The 18,279-nt window shown below is 48.6% G+C and overlaps 1 protein-coding gene across 1 annotated transcript; it reads left to right on the forward strand.

Annotated features, from left to right (window-relative positions):
- The first annotated feature begins 1,152 nt into the window (after positions 1-1,152).
- On the forward strand, positions 1,153-14,221 carry Dmrt3 (doublesex and mab-3 related transcription factor 3). Its single transcript, XM_036181681.1, has 2 exons — positions 1,153-1,918; positions 12,571-14,221. Exons 1-2 carry the CDS (start codon positions 1,447-1,449, stop codon positions 13,533-13,535), a joined length of 1,437 nt encoding a protein of 478 aa, XP_036037574.1. The 5' UTR covers positions 1,153-1,446; the 3' UTR covers positions 13,536-14,221.
- Positions 14,222-18,279: the final 4,058 nt, after the last annotated feature.

Below are 18,279 nucleotides of genomic sequence, written 5' to 3' on the forward strand. Positions count from 1 at the left end.
GGAGAAGGCAGTTTCCTCTGTGCGTGTGTAGTGGTAGCCGGCGTTGGACAAAGCAGTACTGAAAACAAGCAGAGAATAATAAACAGTTTATGCCGCCTAGAAACAAAGAAGGGTTATGCGGTCATCTTATACACGAGCCTCTTCCCACTCTCACTCAAAGATTTTTATGAGTAGGATCCATCCCTTAGCCGTAAGTAAATCACAGCGCCTGTGGGGATTTGAACTGGGCAACTCCGGAACTTGGTTGCTGATTCAGTGACCGTTGTGGGAACAAGTAGATCATACTGGGTAACTTGGGGGCCACTAATGTGTCTTCTAGCTCCGTTCTCTGAAAGTTTAAACCATGCTTAAGGAAAAACATCCAAGAGAGCACTTCCCGGCCTTCCAAGGCAGAGAGAGGTCTTTCAAGGCAGAGGTTGTTTATATTAAAGACAGAAGGAGGTAGGTAGAAAATTAAAATTACCCAATAAAACGGGTTATCTTCCTGAGGCCTGACAGGTTTTAAAAACAAAAAAACAAACAAAAAAAAAACCTCATTTTCTTCTGCAGCAACGAAAAGGAAACTAGATTGCAAAATGAAATGAAGAGTCCCCAAACTTCCGGATCACAATCACCCCTCTCGCTCCTGACTCCAAGATCTAGTACTTGAAACCTAGTCCTCCCAGGGCCGACCTGCGGTACACCCTTAATTCCCTTGCAAGCTCCGAATTGCTGAGGCCAAGTGTGGGTCTAGGGCTCCTTGATTCTAGACCAGGCCTGGAGCATCCTGAGAGGGTAGGGGAGAGGCCTGCCCGCTCGCTTACAAGCACTCACCCCCTCCGGACCTCCCCCCACCCCCCATCCGCCTAGCGCGCCGGGTGTACCGCAGCGGCACAGTTGGGAAGAGGTAGTGGAGAGCTTGGAGGAGGGGGGCTGTGAGCGCCCCCGCCAGAGACGCCCGGCTGGCTGCAGGTGGTGAAGAAGGTGAGGTGCAGGAACCCGAGGGGTGCCAGGGAGGAGGAAAGTGTGCGTGGGGAGTGCAAGGAGGCAGGGACCCTGGGGGTGGGGGTGGCGGTGGGAGGGAGGAAGGAGGGACTGGCAGGGGGGAGGGCAGCGGAGGAGGTGCTGGGTCCAACCAGAGAGGAAGGCAACAGCAGAGGAGTTGGCTCAGACCTTAATCAGAGCTCTCAACGGCTCCTTGCAGCGGCCCGAGAGTCTCTGCGTAGGAGGACCAGCGGGGTGGAGCTTGCGCCCTCCAGAGCAGCCGACCGAGACTCGGCCGGCGTGGGGACAGGCAGGCCACGAGCCAAGCGGTTCAGGCGGCCAGCGCCTCCGGAGCCGGGGAGGCTTGCTGCGGTACCTCCGGCCGCCGCAGACCATCCGAGACCTCCGGGAGCAGGCCTCCCAGCTCCGCGGTCCGGCTCCTGCCGCCTTGCTCCCGCCGCCGGCCGGGGGGAGCCCCTGGGCATGAACGGCTACGGCTCCCCCTACCTGTACATGGGCGGCCCGGTGTCGCAGCCGCCGCGGGCGCCCCTGCAGCGCACGCCCAAGTGCGCGCGCTGCCGGAACCACGGGGTGCTGTCCTGGCTCAAGGGCCACAAGCGCTACTGTCGCTTCAAGGACTGCACCTGCGAGAAGTGCATCCTGATCATCGAGCGGCAGCGGGTCATGGCGGCTCAGGTGGCGCTGCGCCGGCAGCAGGCCAACGAGAGCCTGGAGAGCCTGATCCCGGACTCGCTGCGGGCTCTGCCGGGGCCCCCTCCGCCGGGGGACGCCGCCGCCACCGCCGCCGCCGCCGCCTCGCAGTCGTCGCCCGGCTCCCAGCAGACCCAGCCGCCCGCGCCGCCTCGTCCCGCCGCCGACTTGGCTGCAACCGCCGCGCTGCGCTGGACCACGGAGCCCCAGCCCGGGACGCTGCCGGCGCAGCTCGCCAAGCCAGGTGAGAGCGTCTGCGGGGCGGGGGTCGGCCTCCTCCAGCGAGGAAACTTCGAGTGCCCTCGGGGATCCGTGTGGGAGGCCGGGGGGCAAGGGTGTGGGAGGTTGACCTGGTTGGGCCTACCTCCCCAGCAAGCACCGTGAGTCTTGAGAGCCTGCCCCTGATGCGGGTGGAACCCGGGAGCCTGCCAGAGAGGCGGGCCAAATAGCCGGGCTGTGCGTCCCTGTCTCCTGGTGCCTTCTCTGCTCTGCAAACGACCTAAAACGACGTCTGGGAGGGCCGCCTTTCAGTGCACCATGATGAGGCGGGTTTTCCTGGCTGCAGGTTTTAGTGGGGCTCTCCTATGGGGGTAGGGGTAAGTAGAAGCGGGGTAGCAGTCAGGGCCCAATGCTTTGCTGTTTCTAGGTGAATCTTGCCTTGGCCTGGGACGCGGGAGCAAAAAGAAAGGCGTTATCTTTAACTTAAAGGAGCTCACACGTTCTTTAGCTGGGCTAAGAGGACTCAAGACTAAGAATTCGGTAAAAAGAGTCGCCTTTTAAGAACTATAGATAAAAGGTCCCTGAAGTCTTCAAAGTGAGACCAGTTAACTCTTTTGGCCGAACTACCTCTTTGGTCCTTTAATTCCCAAGCTGCTGTGGTTTGAAGACATTAAAAACAAAACTTGGCCTACAGCAGGGGAAACCCAGCAAGAACTTTTTCAGGCTTGGGCGGGCTCGCCGGCTGTGGAATAAGGGAGGCTTCGGGGCCACCTTGTTTCCTTCTTCCTCTCGGAAATGCTTTTATTTGGGGTGGGACGGGGTAAACGGAAGTTTTTGAGCCCTGAAAGTTGGGTGGACCCCAGTTTCTATCTAATTCGGTCACCCTGCTCCTTCCTGAATCTGGCTGCCCCTAGTTTAAGCTTCTTCCTCGCTTTCCTCGGAAGGAACCGCTCCTGACCCCTCTCAGCAACCCGAATTCAGCGGAGTCTGGTGTTCCCCCCTCACTGGGCAAATGTACAAAGGCAACAAGGCCCATCTCCTCGGAATGGGGTGTACTGGAATTAGGGGTGAAAGGCCCACAGTTGTCCAGTGGGTAGAGCCGCTGCTTCCACTCCTCAGCCCCTCAAAGACAGCTAGCTCTTCTTCAGAAAGGGTTTTCAGAGCCGCAGGGTGCTGAGCTGAACTGCTGCACTCAGACACTCACTGGTGTGTGGTGAGGTTGCTGGGTGGCTGGGAGATCAGTCCCGCCTTCTGGCCGGCTCAGTTATGCTCTTGTGGATATTTAACTACAAGGGACATACAAGCATTTCTCTGAAGCACCGCTCCCACGTCCCCTCATATTTGTGGATTTGCTGCAGAAAAATCGAGAAGAGGGTTTTCTGCTTCTGTCCTGTCCTTCAGGTGAGAACAAGTAGGAGAGTTTGGTCTCAGTTCAAGAAGTGATTCCCTGCTACTATCTTTCAGTTTTCCATTTCAGTTTCCCTGGCTCTTGGACCAGAGTCCTCAGGAGTAGAGCAGAAGTCTGAGTTACAATTCAGGTCGGCATTTTACCATGCCCATCTGCCCACCATCGCCTCTGGTAGTACGGTAACCTTGAGTTCTGTGGCCTTTGTTCAGGAGGGGATTCCTGTAGCGTCCTGGGACGCGCCTCCGATTGTTCTCCGCTGAAATGTATGAAGAGTCACGAAACCTAAAACAAGCTGAGAAGGACTTGGGTGAGGAACTCAGCTGAAGTAACAGCAGGGCCTAAGCTTTAGGAGAATAAAAAAAAGGGGGGCAAAGAATTTAACTGCACAAATCAGGCTTGGGGCTTGTTTTCTCTCCCTTTGCTTCTACCAAATACTCAGGGGGAGCCCGAGCCTTCCAAATTGAGAACAAGTAATTGGGGGGGGGGGTAGAAGACCGATGACTTCCAGAGACTAAGCTGTGAGGGACCCAACGTTCAGTTTCCTGCTGGTCACACCACTAACCATGTGAGGGACCCAACGTTCAGTTTCCTGCTGGTCAGCCACTTACTGTGAACAGTCACTAAGTGTGTTTGCTTTTATCATTTGAATTCCTTTAAAGAAAAAAAATCATCAATTGAGGGAGGTTTATAAAACAAAACTGATTATAATTTTTCACTAGAATACAAATAAATGGATTGGTTCTATGCAACACATAAAAAAAGCCACTCTGTTGGGAGTCAACATTAAAATTAATTAAGGTAACTTAAAATGGAGCAGTCAAATTAAAGCTCCTGGTTGAGACTGCCTGTCACTGTGTTCCTGGACTTTTTTGTTTTTTCCAATGTGCTTGTATGTGACATGCTATGCATCTTTAGAAGCATGCTAGATCTTCCTGGATAAGTTAGTCCATTTCGGAGAGTAAGTGGGGCCCTGTTGGGATGGACGGGCGGGGAGTCTGCTCAGCTCCAGTCTCAGTCAGCTAGGAACCGAACCGTTCAGGTCTGCTTCTTTGTGAACTTGGGTTTTGAGAACGTGCTTGGACTTTGGGAGGGCCTCTGCCCTCCCATAGACAGCTGTGGAATGGTTTCTTCCTGAAGACAAGCCCAGGTGGAGTCCATTCCGTCCCTGAATCTGTGAGACAAGAACAGGTCTTGAGAAGGATGTTGGTTAGACATTCTGGGAGAAACCCCACACAGTTCAGATGTGTGAACACCAAAACTCGGCTTTCTGGCTGGAAGAAATCTTTCCTTGTCTCCCTCCCCACCTCGGTTGCTTGTTCTTGAGCACCGCTTTCAATAGGAATTTAAGAAGTTTCTTCTGACTCTTCTGGCTACGGATTGAAAGGCCTCTTCAAATTGCACCCTTTTTCTGCCTGTCAATCAATCTCTGCTACCAGCTCTGCCTGTAATTAATTCGATTTTGATTGCGCCCCACTTTCTAACTTAACCTTCTCTGTAGATACTGTGGAACTCACCTGCTCTGCCCCTTTCTGTCACCTCTGGCCCCTCCCCCCGTGAAGACGTCACAGGAAGCCTAACCTCTGGCAGTGGTCTGGACTTCTGGTCCAGCAGTCTCCTCCAGCCCAGCCAGCCCTTCGGGACCCTGGGCTCTGGGCTCTGGAGATGAGGGAATTTCAGGGTCATGGCCAAGGTGAGACGTTGCAGTCCCAGTCCCTTGTAGCTGGCCGCCTCACCCCAGACTTTTCCCCTGGAGGAGGATCCTGGGTGGCCATAGGCTGTGGTGTATGTATATCTGCTGCGTGTGTGTGTGTGTGTGTGTGTGTGTGTGTGTGTGTGTGTGTGATATGTTGATTGTATATACATATTATCATATACATTATATACATATATATGATGCTATATACATATTATATATAATCGGTTCTTTTAAATGCTCTTTGAAGGAGAAAGAAATGAAAAGAGAGGCATTTGGTTAGGGGCTGAAGAGGCCGGTTAGACAGGAAAGTGAAGTGTCCTTTATCATGAAAAAACAAACAAACATGGTAGCTAGAGAGGAGAGGTTGATTTTGGAAAACGGACTTCATTTTGCACCCCACTGAAGCACCTTTATGATTTGGACTGCCCAGTCTGCTTCCTTAGCTTTAATTTTTTAAATTCCCCCAGAGAAATACTTGTGTTAAGGGAGCACTCATGAAAGCCAGATAAGGAAATCCTGTCTGACTGTACACCCAGTGCAAGGAAGAAGATGGGGACAATTCAGAGTCACCTGGGACGCACACCTATGAATTGCAAAGCTTCTCTGGCTCTAAGAGGCTTGATTGGAAGCAGGGGGCCTTAGGAGAAGCCAGATAGAGAGAAACTGGGGACAGCCTGCCAGTCACTTGAACCTTTCCTTTAGAGCTGGCTTTGGGGTAAAGCATCCGTCCTCGACTAGCTAGGTTTGCTGGAGAGGCTAGTCACAGTGAGGTGGGGGTAATGACTGACCCAGGACTGAGGCTGGCCCAGGGGTCTCTGGAGAGGCTTCTGGTGGCAGCATGGACACGTGACTTTTCTGTGGCGGCCCTGAAAGCAGTTTTCCTCTGGCCACAACCCCTGCCTCACCGGAGGACTCAAGCAAGCCTCCAGAGCCTCAGTCCACTGGGCCTCAGCTCCCTCCCTGCTCTGGCCTACCTTGAGGGGCATCCCAGTGTCTGTCTGGTAGAGCCTAGGATACAGTTAAAGGAAAAATGAGGGTGCTCCTGTAGGAACCAGAGTCTGCCAGGCAGAGAACCCCCCAGCCTGCTGGGGGGGGGGTGCTTATAAATCTGGAGGGTGGCAGTGCTCTCCGCTTACAACCAACTTTTCCTTTCCCTGATGGATGAACTCCAGGGTTTAAAAGATTACAGTAATCACAGGAGGACAGTGTAAATCGAATCTGATAGCAATAACTTTTGGAGAAGGTCAGGCTCAAGTGAAATGTTACCAAGCAACAGGCATTTTGTTTGCAAAATACAATCAAAGAGCATTGATGAGAAATTCCTTTCTGCAGGGAGTCAGCACTTTCTGTTAGCAGCTCTACAGAGGGAAGAGGGTAAATCTTCATAAATCAAAGGCCCTGCAGGACTGGGAACCTTTTCTGCTGGAACTGTTGCATTTCTTCCTGACAGGGAGGAAGAGTGAAAAACCCATGTGCCTGCCTGCTTGCCTGTCTGCCTGCTCTCTTCCTCCCTGCCCTCCAGCTTTCTTCCTTTCTTTCACCTTTTAACCTGTTGCAGACCCCTCTAGCCATTAACCACCCAGGTCCTGGGAGTCCCTGGGAGTCTTGTGTAGCTCTGGTGATATGGCAGGCCTTTGGCCATCAAAGGACCACCACTTTGTCATACACACGTTCTGACCCACAGCACCTCAGCTGTCCCTTGGCCCAAACCACACACTCTACTTTTCTGAGAAGGAGAACTAAGGTAGAGAGGTGGGTGACAGTTTCTGTTTTGTTGTTTGGTTAAACAGGTTTTAAAAAATACAGTTGCCCTCCAAATAATGGTACATCATGAAAAACCCAGAGCATCAACTGTTTCTGGACTCTGTGCTCTCTTGAGTACAGTTCCTAGTCAGCCTTGAATTTCAATGCTGACATCAATGTTCTGCTGTTTTCCACCAATAATAGCCGGTGCCTTATTTAGCTCCGCGTCTTCCGGTGTGGATGTTTAGAATAGCCCCTCCTGTGTGAAGATACCTCAGTCTGCCCTGTTCCTGGCCTCTGTGTGACTTGCTGGGTTGTATTATAAAATCCCATCAACTCAGCAGATACTTTGGAGTTTTGCAAAAGATTAGTTACCCGGAGGACTAGGCAATACTGTGGTCACCTGTGTATACTCTTACCTGGCCCGGTACCTAGGGGCATAAGGGATTTAAGGGGATTTGTTAAGTAGATGGATAAACAGGTAGCCAGCTGCATTTTGTAAATAGCAGGTGCACAGGTAGCTTGGTCGATCTCTGCTTTTTGACAGGTTCTGCCTTCTAAGAAAGAGATCAGGCCGAAGTTTTGTAAGGCACATGACGTCTACAATTGCAAACTGTACTTCCTTGAGGCCACCAGCCCTTTCTAATCAATGTCTCCCCCGACCCAAAATCTTCAAGTTCCAGAATTTCAGACTTAGGATCCTCCTGTGTTAGCCTCATGAGAGCTAGGATTGCAAATGTGCACCACCAGACCGGGCAAGGAAATCATCTCAAAGCCTTTTTTATACACTGTTAAACCAGTATTGATTTTTTTTTTTTTACAAAGCAAAGCATGGGTGTTTTCATGTACACACACACACACACACACACACACACACACAATTTTTAGAACAAGGATTTATTATTATTCCCACTTAGTTCAAATTTCTGCTCATCCCATTTTTAAGGATTCTTCACTCCCAGTGTGAGGTCCACAGGAAGTAGGAAATGCTGCTTTGTGAAATGTTTGGGCCCAGGAAGCCTCTGCCGGCTCCTCCTGCTGTAACTGTGTAGACTGGCATCCTTTGAGAGTGACCCACTGTGGACCTACCTAGAGGTCTGTGTCCCCCCAGATCACAGCAGCAGATGAGATAGGATGGTCCACATGTTAAAGGCGTGGCCCCCCTTGTGAGGAGGGCGAGTCCAGTGATTTCTGAGTTAGGAGGATCTAGTCAGTTCTTTTGTTTCTTTCTAGATGGTAGCTGGATTTAGTTTTGGTGCACTAATTGGCTAGAATGTATAAAACCAATGGCAGGGAAGTCAACACACTTTTCCATTTCTATGTATTTTCAGTAGACCGTTTCACACATATGGCAGGCTTTTTTAAAAAAAAATACTTGAATATGTTTTTTTTAATTATGTTTTTATATGAAGAAATTCAAAGAAAATTAGATTGTTCAAATTGTAATTTTTTTAGACCACACGACACTTTCATGTGTTCTTTTTTTTTTCTCCTTAAATTTTATAGCAAAAAAAAAAAAAAAAAAAAAGTATAGTTGTCATCGTCATCGGGCATATGTGCTTAAGAAGGCGGCATCATTGTTTTCTAAAGAAAGTGTCTTCTCCTTAATTGAAGGCCTCATAAACCGAACAAGAAGTTTGTTTCTGAATGGAATGTATTTCTGCTTCATGGGCTATAAAATGAAAGCTTGAGTATTTGGTAATATTTAAATTTTCCCCCCGATGTTTAAAAAGCATGTCCTCACTTGTAGTGACTGGCCTGTCATGACAGAAAAATTGTGTTGTGATTCCATCTGCTTTTTGACGGGTGGTTTTGGCTTCCTGTACAGTCTAGAGTTAAAACTGTCGGTTGAAATATGCCTCCCCTCCTAATATTCTCCTTAGAGACTCGGTTTCAATACGGCAGAAGGCAGAGGGTTGTGGGATATTTCCTGTTCCATTTTCTCAGCTGCAGTCCCATGTTTCCGTATCTAGAAAGTCTTTGTGCTTTAGACCAACTCGAACGATTTCTAGAGTTCATTTAGGGGGAAAGCCCCTGGAAATGTAAAGAAACACCTGTTATTAAATTATTCTTATCATTGACCTTGAATTTCCCCCTCTATAATTACTTGTGAAAGTCTGTGTTTATAATAGTTTGCAGTGCCTTTATTTTAGGTAAAATAGTAGCATCCCCAAATTGCAAGGATTGTCTATTCGGATTTTCAGAAATTATTTTTGGATAAGGTGTTTGTCTTGGGGTTTTGAGGTCCCCATCCTTTGCTCTTTTTTTTTTTTTTTTTTTTTTTTTTTTTTTTTTTTTGTTGTTGTTGTTGTTGTTTTGTTTGTTTTTCAAGACAGGGTTTCTCTGTATAGCCCTGGCTGTCCTGGAATTTGTTCTGTAGACCAGACTGGCTTTGAACTCAGAGATCCACTCGCTGTGGCTGTGGTGGACACCTAGCACCCTTGGGTGTTGGTGGACATCTGGCTTACATTTACCTCTCACAGGACTTAGTGTTCCATCTTATGTGACCCTGCTTCCCTCACTGGCCCGTGCCTCCTTTGGGAACACACTATAAGCAATGCTGAGCTCAGTGGATTGGAAGGCCCTTAATTCACGTACTGGAGTCCTAGGACATCCTGCCAGCTTTCTTCACATTTAACCATAGTCTGGACACTGAGATGGGAGGCTGATGAGTCCAGAAATCTTCCAAGCTGTGGATGACTCAGCACTGGCCTCCTTCGTTCTTCAGGAAATACCCCATTGTATACAGTACCCTGGCGTGTCTCAGCACCAGGGCTAGGGACAACACAGAGAATGGCTCTCCTGTCTCCTGTAATTGGAGCTTCCCAAGCACTGAACAAGCTGGCAGCCATGCCAGCTCACTCGGAAAACAGATATAAAGGTAGAATTGTGTCCCATCCGACTTCCAATCCTGCCTTCCAGCGTCTAGTGGACTGGGACAGCCTATGTTGCCACCTTGAGGAAAATACGTTTTTATGATGTAGGTATGTTTGAGTAGCCAGAGCTACTACTTCTCTCTCACTGACCTTCTGGTCCTGGAGTGAACCATGGAAGAGTAAACCGAGCTGATGAAGCAGTGCTTCCCCAGACACTCAGTGTCCCGATCCATTCGGGAAGTGAGATTTCACCTTTTAAAAATACCTTTAACTCGAAGCTACTTCTGGCTTTCCATGGTTCTGTTAAGGACAGCCGGGCTTTCCAGGTGTGTAGATCACTCCCAGTTCTCCTGCAAAACCCAAACAAAACCAAACTTTACTATCAGCAGATTGTTGGGATACTCTGTCACAGTTTTTTTCTTTGATGATAAAAATATACGTAACAGATGTTACCGTTCACCATTTTTAGGTCCACAACTTGGTGACATTAAAGACATTTATGATGCTTTAAAACAGTCAGACTGTCCATCCAGCACATCTTCCTTGTCCCTGACTGAAACTCTGTATTCATTGAACAGTAACCCCCTGTCTCCACTCCCCTAGAACAACCTCTTCTGTCTCTCTACTTTATTCATCCTAAGCATCTTGTAGAAGTGAAATGGCATCACTTCTTTTGCTTATTTTAGTTAAACTATTGTTTAGCTTTTCCATGTAGCAGATATCAGAATTTCATTCCTTTTTGAGGTAGAATAACATTCCATTTGTCCCTTCATCTGTTGATGAACATGTGGGTTGCTCCAACCTCAGGAGTCCTGTGAAAAATGTATCTGATGCTTCCCGAACTGTGCCCAGAACATGCATCAATTTCCCCAAGTTAATAAGTTCTGTGAGCTTATGTATGCTTCCTGCTACTTTTCCATCTTTATTCTGTTTCCTTGTTTTGGCCTATTAGCTTTAATATCTATTATTAGCATGAATTATTTATTGCAGGTCAATAGATATTAAAGCTGAATTTAGGTGCCTAGAGATGTATGGCACTTTAAATATAGAATCTCTGCATTACATGGGGGAAAGTATTGGACTTGTTTTCCAAAGCTCCATTGACCAGGGGTCAAAATCCAATTGTGAGCTCATTTCAGAGTTAACACACTGTCACTGTCTACTCCTTCTCCAGGGTTTAGGAATAGAGTGATAGCTGAGTTATGGATGGATGGGGTCAGGAGTCAGGGGAATACATGATGCAGGCTGGTTAGAATATAAATCTCCATGAGCCTTTTTGTTTGGCTGGTTTTTGTCTTGTGTGTCAAGGACATGGAATCAAGTAGCTCAATAATTGGGAGATAAAAGCTGGGCCTGTTGTCCTGGGAAGCAGTTGGAGAGATGTTCGATTTCTCTTGTAAAACTAGGTCTTTGGTGAATCCCAGCGTCACCGGTGGAAGCAAAGGAGGGTTTCATCGTGTAGACTACAAACCCTACAATAGAAACCTAATATTTTTATTTAAAAAAAAAAAAAAAACAACAACAACAGTAATGTAATGAAAGTGAATTGGGATAAGTATGAATTTGTATTATATGTGGGTGAAAGTTATGTGATTTATTATAATTTGAGAATGTTTAAAAACACACATTTGGCCATGGGTTTTCGTTGGTTTTTCTTGTACTTAAGGTACATGTGGTGTTTGAAAAATGTCTATCAATGGGCCTTTGTTTAATGCTCTTAAAGTAAACAACAACAGGTAGGAGGGGGTGCCTTCCAGAAGCTTCTTTGATGAAATTTCACCTCTGGCTATCTGCACACAATCAGGTTTGCCCACAGAGAGGCCTACAATGAGGCTATTGAGGCCAGAAGAGAAAACACAGATCCACATAGCTTACAACCTGACTACTGCCTCGATGGGAGTGGTTTTCTTCTGTTTCAGATCAGTTACTCTGGATTAAGCAGCCACAACTAGCACATTATTTTTTTTTTTAAAAAGGATAAAAATCTATTTGCATGTAGTTTGCTGATTTAAAAATCTGTGTTCCTTTGTGTACAGCCCTGTTAGAATTTACTATGAAATCCTGAGTACTCTTGCCCACTCCCTTTGCCTGTTTAGCACTACAAGCTTGCTTTCCTGGACACTGTCTTGGCTTAAAATGTCAAATTGGCACCCGATCTGTTTCATAGCTGGTCCTGGCTCTGTTAAGGAAGTTCTCTGTCATTGGGAATGTTGCATGTAGGTCCTGTCGTCCACCTCCCTCTTGCCATGGTGGCCAGAGCCCCCTCTTCAGCTCCCAAACCTTCCAGCCATGTCTTCTCCCTTTTAGCATCATCTGCCCCACCATCCAGAACTGGAACTGGCTTTGTTTGGCCTTTAGTGCAAGGCCCAGGCAGCTGAGTTTGCCTGGCCCTCCAGCGGCTTGTACAAGTGGTTTCAAGGGTTGTATTCATCGTTTGCTTAGAAACTTTATCAACTACATGGTAACCTGGTTAAAAGAAAAAAAAAAAAAAAACCTGTCGGAATCCCAAGCCCTATTTAGCATAAACCCAGCACCCTGGGAAGCGGATGGGATTATTAAAGTGCCCTGTGGGGTGGTGTACACCAGGTGGTGATGGCCAGAGCCCCTCCTGTGGCCTCCTTCTGTGCTCTGGTCTGGTTCAGAGCCTCACAGCCCCACTGAATGGGCAGCTCCTGTTGTATGTTCCAAGCCTTCTGTGGTTCCTGGCTTATGTGGCCATTCTGTGCTTAAGACAAACCTCCTCTCCTACGGCATTCCAAGAAAACGCTGATTGCGCCATCCTCTTTTACAGACCCCACTTGCCCACCCCATTTACTAATAGTTTTTGATTTAAAGACTGGAAGCGTGTTATGACCCATGGAGCCCAACTTCCCCATCCCAGAAGCCAGCCAGAGTGCTGTTCGGAGCTGAGCCCAGCAGGCAGGGATTAACCCAGCTGTTCTCTTGCCTTCCAGATCTGACTGAAGAGCGGCTTGGGGACAGCAGTTCAGCAGACAACGCTGCTGCGGAGGCCTTCAGCGATAAAGACGCGGACCAGAGGAGCTCCCCAGATGTGGTCAAAGGCAAGAACTGCTTCACTCCAGAGAGCCCCGAGATCGTGTCCGTGGATGAATCGGGGTACGCCATGCAGAAAAACGGGGGCAACCCCGAGGGCTGCCCGGACAGCCCCAAGTACCACGCGGAGCAGAGTCATCTTCTGATCGAGGGCCCGTCGGGGACCGTCTCTCTGCCCTTCAGCTTGAAAGCCAACCGGCCCCCCCTGGAAGTGTTGAAGAAAATCTTCCCCAACCAGAAGCCCACCGTGCTGGAGCTCATCCTGAAGGGCTGCGGGGGCGACCTGGTCAGTGCAGTGGAAGTCCTGCTGTCCAGCCGCTCCTCGGCTGTGGGGGCGGAGCGGACGGCCGAAGAGAGCCTGGTGCTGCCCTCCAGCGGCCACATCTTTGAACACACGCTGGGCTCCTACCCCATCTCTTCCTCCAAGTGGTCGGTGGGCTCGGCCTTCCGAGTCCCTGACACCTTGCGCTTTTCGGCGGACTCCAGCAACGTGGTCCCCAACCCCTTGGCCGTGCCCCTGCAGCACCCTTTCCCCCAGCCACCCCGGTACCCACTGATGCTGAGGAATACTTTGGCCAGAAACCAGTCGAGCCCCTTTTTGCCCAACGATGTCACCCTGTGGAACACCATGACGCTGCAGCAGCAGTACCAGCTGAGGTCTCAGTATGTCAGTCCCTTCCCCAGTAACTCCACCAGCGTCTTCCGGAGCTCGCCCGTGCTCTCCTCCCGCACCACAGAGGACCCTCGGATCTCCATCCCCGACGATGGATGTCCAATCGTGACAAAGCAGTCCGTCTACACAGAGGATGACTATGACGAGAGATCTGACTCCTCAGACTCTAGAATACTCAACACATCATCCTAAAGTGTTACCTGTGGGTCGTGACCAGGTGACATTTTGTGTGTGCCGGAACCCTGCCCCCCACCCCAGCAGAGCCCACTAATTCTGTATCCTCTTTCCTCCTGTTTCACAAAGTGACTCTGCTCCGTCGTCTATACATTAGCAATAAAAACATAACTTATTTAATTTCCTGCACTTCACTGGAAAATGCCAAATAGGTCTGCTCTGTGGATTTAGTGCTGAGTGTTATAAATGGGTCTGAAGCCAAGGACTGCCTGGGGAGGCTGGGCCCCGGGGAGATTTAGATGGAGCATCAGCTTTACTCCTAAATTCGACCTGGACTGTTAAGTGAAATAGTATACTTGAATGCAACTTTGTAAAAGAGGATTCCTCAGGACACTGGAAACCTTAGGGAGTGGTCTGGTTGCCAACCGACTATGAACAGGGACGTGTTGCCCCCATTCTAGAGGGAGACTGCCCCTCGGAACAGAGCCGACTACACCACACACTCATTTAAGCTTGGACAGTTTTCAGAGACAAACTCCATTAAGAATTATTCTTTTCACATGGCTGAACCGAAACATGTGTCGCGTCAATATAAAACCAATCACAGCTGTGAACTGCATGAAATGTATCGAGAAATGAACACAAGCTTAAGCTTTGTCAGGTTACTGTAGCATGCTAAGGACTCTAGAAAAATAAACTAAGGAGATGGTCGTGGTTGATGTCTTTTCTCCTTGTGGAAGGAAGAGCTCCAAACACGGAACCTGGGGGGGGTGGGGAAGCTCACTCCTAACACGAGGGTCCCGAACTAAGATACCGTTCTGTAGGACACGCCTTAAACCGGGCATATCCTGCAGTGGTGGAGCCTGGGTTCTGCAGGGGTTCAGTCCCTAGCACTCCAAACCAAACCACAGCAACAAGATACAATAAGAATGAAAAACTACCAACAGTGCCCAGCTGAGTGAGAGACAGATGAGAAGTGTGTCTCGAAGAGACCTGACCCCAAACCACTGGGGGCATGAGGTCCATGAACACTGTTGCTCCCGGAAGTCCAACAGTCTCACAGGCAGAATGTAGGTGTGAATCTCCCCATTTTCATTTAGCCAGTTCTAGTATAAGGCAAGCCGTTTAGGGCTCCCCCCCCCACACACCTTTCTTTGGAAAAGCATTTGTTTGGGCTGGCTGTATGCAGCAAACTGCTCTCAACTCTTTAAGAGAAATTTCAAGCAGTGTGTGAGGTCCCCCCTCCCCCATAACTTACTGTTTACGTTCTTTGAAATGCCTGAGAAGTGTGATGACTGATTAGGTCAGGCAATAATGTTATGAACCATATGAATCTAGAAGGGAAAGTAAATCAAAACACCAGAGTCTCTACAGGAGGAAATGCAGGGAGCATCCCCAGACAAGTATAAGCTTGAGTGACGGTCCAAGAATGGTGGCAAACTTTCACCCTGAGACACCTCCAAGCCCAAATGGCTCTGGCCAAAGGGTCTTATTCAAAAGAATCTTCTCATTTTTGTTTCCACAAGGCGCCCCTGGAATGAGTAATCTTTGCGTGAGAAAAATTCTTTGTGTTGATTGGACTGTTATGTACTCGTGGACATAGTTACATGCCAGAATGTTTGAAAGTAAATATTTTGTTATTGAGGCTCTGTGTAAGCATTAAGGCTTCCATAGGGAGAAGCGGAGGAGAGAATAATTTGCCCTTTGAACTTAAAGACGTGATGTGGCTCTTGTGTCTAGTATCTGAGTCTGCCCAGGGCAGATGTGTTTTAAAAGACATTTGCATGCCCATGGTTTGCTCCACATTTAACAAGCGTCGATAACCGCCTGTGTGAACCAAGCGGTCACCAAGGCTGCCTCCAGATGTTCCTTTTTCAGGTCAAATGGTTCCAGGTGGGGCATCATTGGCTAGTGTGCATCCTCACAGCTGGGTCATCAATGTCTTAGATGTCTTTCACAACAGAACAATCTTAAAACTCTGCAACAGCCTACTTGTGAGCTGGTGAAGGTTTGCTCTTTATTTATTTACCCCCACCCCCACCCCCACCCTCATAGGTGTTATCTTTTGAAGGAAGAAATCTTTTGGTGGAATAAGAGTGGGCAGGGCTCCCAAAGTGAGAAATGGGTTGCTAAGCTCCTGTATCCGGCTTCCTCTGCATTCCTAATAGCTGAGCCTCTCTAGAGTGGCCCACCCTCTTGGATTCTGACTCAGCTTTCCAAGTCTGTCTTGCTGAAGCATGTCCAGCTCAAGGAAGCTGAACACACCTGCCCACAGCACTCAGTTTGTCTTTCCCGTGGAGCTGAACATCTGGATGTTGTGGTCAGGAGAAATCACCTCACTGTCAGACACATTCCAACTGTCACACAGCATCTGGAGGCTTGGCTGTGGACTTCCAATAATCACCATCTCTTTGACCCAGAAGCCCGTCCCTTCTGATTAGAAGTTGATTTCCATTGAACATCAGTCTGTCCTTCCCTGTCTGGTGAGATTCTGTCTACTCCTAATTTTAGTTCAGCGCTTCTTCCTTCATCTAAGATTCTGTGAGTGTGTTAGTCCTGCTGTGGCTTCTTCTGTCTCAAAGTGGTTTGCACATCCCAGGGCTACATTTCCAAGGCAAATTCCTGAGCAGACTCCGGCTTAAGTCAGTCCCCGGCAGCCGGGATGACATTTTTTTCATCTCCATTACATCGTTTGTGAATTCACTAGATTAGAGAATGGCTTCTTTCTCTCTGGTGGTGGTTTTCATCTCAGACCTATGCCGAGTAAAAGAATCCAGGGATCTAAACTCTTACCACACTGAAATTTCCAGTCTACCCTCACATGGTAGGGCGAGCCTCACTGTGTAAGCACCAGAGTGCTTGCCCTAACTAAGTCTAGTGCACACAGCTTGGAGGTCAGGGTCAGTCGCCAGGTGGGTACACATTTGAAATCAGAAATAACTGTTTCTGGAAACTTCACATTGGTAAAGGACTAGACAATAGAAAAAATGTGTGGTGCCCTTAGGAGGAAGTCTGGTCTTTCTGGGGCTGTGGAACCTTCTAGTTATTCCACAATTCCCAGTTTACTGACGACATTGGAGAGTAAATTTTACCCTGGTAGCAGCAGTCTTCACAGTGGGGCGCAAGTAATTTCATAGATGGACCAAGAAGCAAGGCATGTATGTGTAGATGGCCAAGTAGGGTAACAGGCATGGGGAAGCAGGGGTGGTGGTGGGGGGATGGGGGTGTGGGGTGTGGGGGTGATTCTGGACCACTGGTGGAGATTGCTAGGTTAACTAAACAACGCCCTCTAATGAGTCATTTTACATATTTAAATTCTCTGAAAAGAAACCGCAGTAGGGAAGAGAGGGGGAGATGCAGCAGTCAGATATTACAGGGTCTGCTTCTCAGGGACTCCTCCCTTAAGGGCCTCCTGCTTGCCCTGTGTATTGATCTGGACAAAGGCAGTGAGAAGGTGACATCTTGGGAACATTTGTCGGGTGCCCAGGAAACAGGCTCTGGCTGCATTTGAACCGACGTATTTGAAAAATGAACCTGATTTTACCGCACACTGTCTCAGTGATTCATTCTTTCTATGCACATTTACTCAGCAGAAGGAAGGGCGGGAAGAAGATGGATGCTAAATTTATATGTTAATTTTAATATTGAAGCTATCCTATATTTGAAGGATAAGATCAATGCTTCAATTTCATTTCTTATGTGATACTGAAAGTTGTCATCGCTGGAGGGAAAAATCACTTCCGAATGCATCCTCCCCAAATTCCAATCTTCCAGGGCAGAGCAGCCTCAGAAGAGGCAATCTTGCCTTTTGCTAATGGTCTAAGCAAGGCGGGCTTCAGGGTTCCCACAGTATCACTTACTAACTCAGTGTCTAGGGGCAAGGGGAGGGTAGTGGCTCGTCCTTACATTACAATGGCGCTTATTTACTAATTGGATCGTGAGAGTTGGCCGGGGTTGCTGGGCTGTGTCATGAGTTTCATATATCCCACAGGCAAAGCCGCCGGACTTAGCCGAAAGTAAACTCAGCAGTTGTTAAGAAGATGTATCCCTCCAGGAGACCAGAGTCACTGCCTCGTGGTTTTAGACCATGACCTCCACTCACACCGGGATTTAGATGAAAGATTCCAGAGGTGTGTGCAGAGTGGGCTGGGGTGGGGTGGGGTCAGGGGGGACGCCTTTGCCTGCCCAGTATGGCAGGACCATGCATGAGAACCCTGCTGGAAGGTGTTGAGATGCACAGGTCCAGGGAGGGCAGATAGACAGCTGGTTTGGGTTGAGAACACACTACTGCCCTCTGTTAGCTTAGCTATTCATGTTGTCTTCCTTTCGAAGTGCTGAGGATGGGCTCTAGGGCCTGTTGCATGCTAGCCCAGGCTAGCCCTCCATTCTGACCTTATTCTATTTCTAATGATTTTTTTTTTTTTTAACCACTTCAGGCTCCCAGTGACCGAACTGGACAGATGTTGTTTGGGGCTGTCTGAGCAACAGTGTGGGTTGCAAATGTCAGCAGTACACTGGTTTGCACATTCTGTCTCTGAGAGGGCTTGAGGCTGCTGGTTTGTATCTCCAAATACAGTAGCAGCATCCGTAGTCACGATTTGCTGCACATTCCAGACCTTCCAGAAACATTATGTCTCATGTGGCTTACTCATGAAAAATACCTTGTTATAGCTGGAGTCTTGAAAATTAGAGGCATGCAAAGCACCTACCTCTGTTCATACCCAGAGGGAATGTCTTATTAACCCAACAGCCGTTTATCCAA

The sequence above is a fragment of the Onychomys torridus genome, chromosome 1, assembly GCF_903995425.1.
Source record: "Onychomys torridus chromosome 1, mOncTor1.1, whole genome shotgun sequence".
In the NCBI taxonomy this organism is placed as follows: domain Eukaryota; kingdom Metazoa; phylum Chordata; class Mammalia; order Rodentia; family Cricetidae; genus Onychomys; species Onychomys torridus.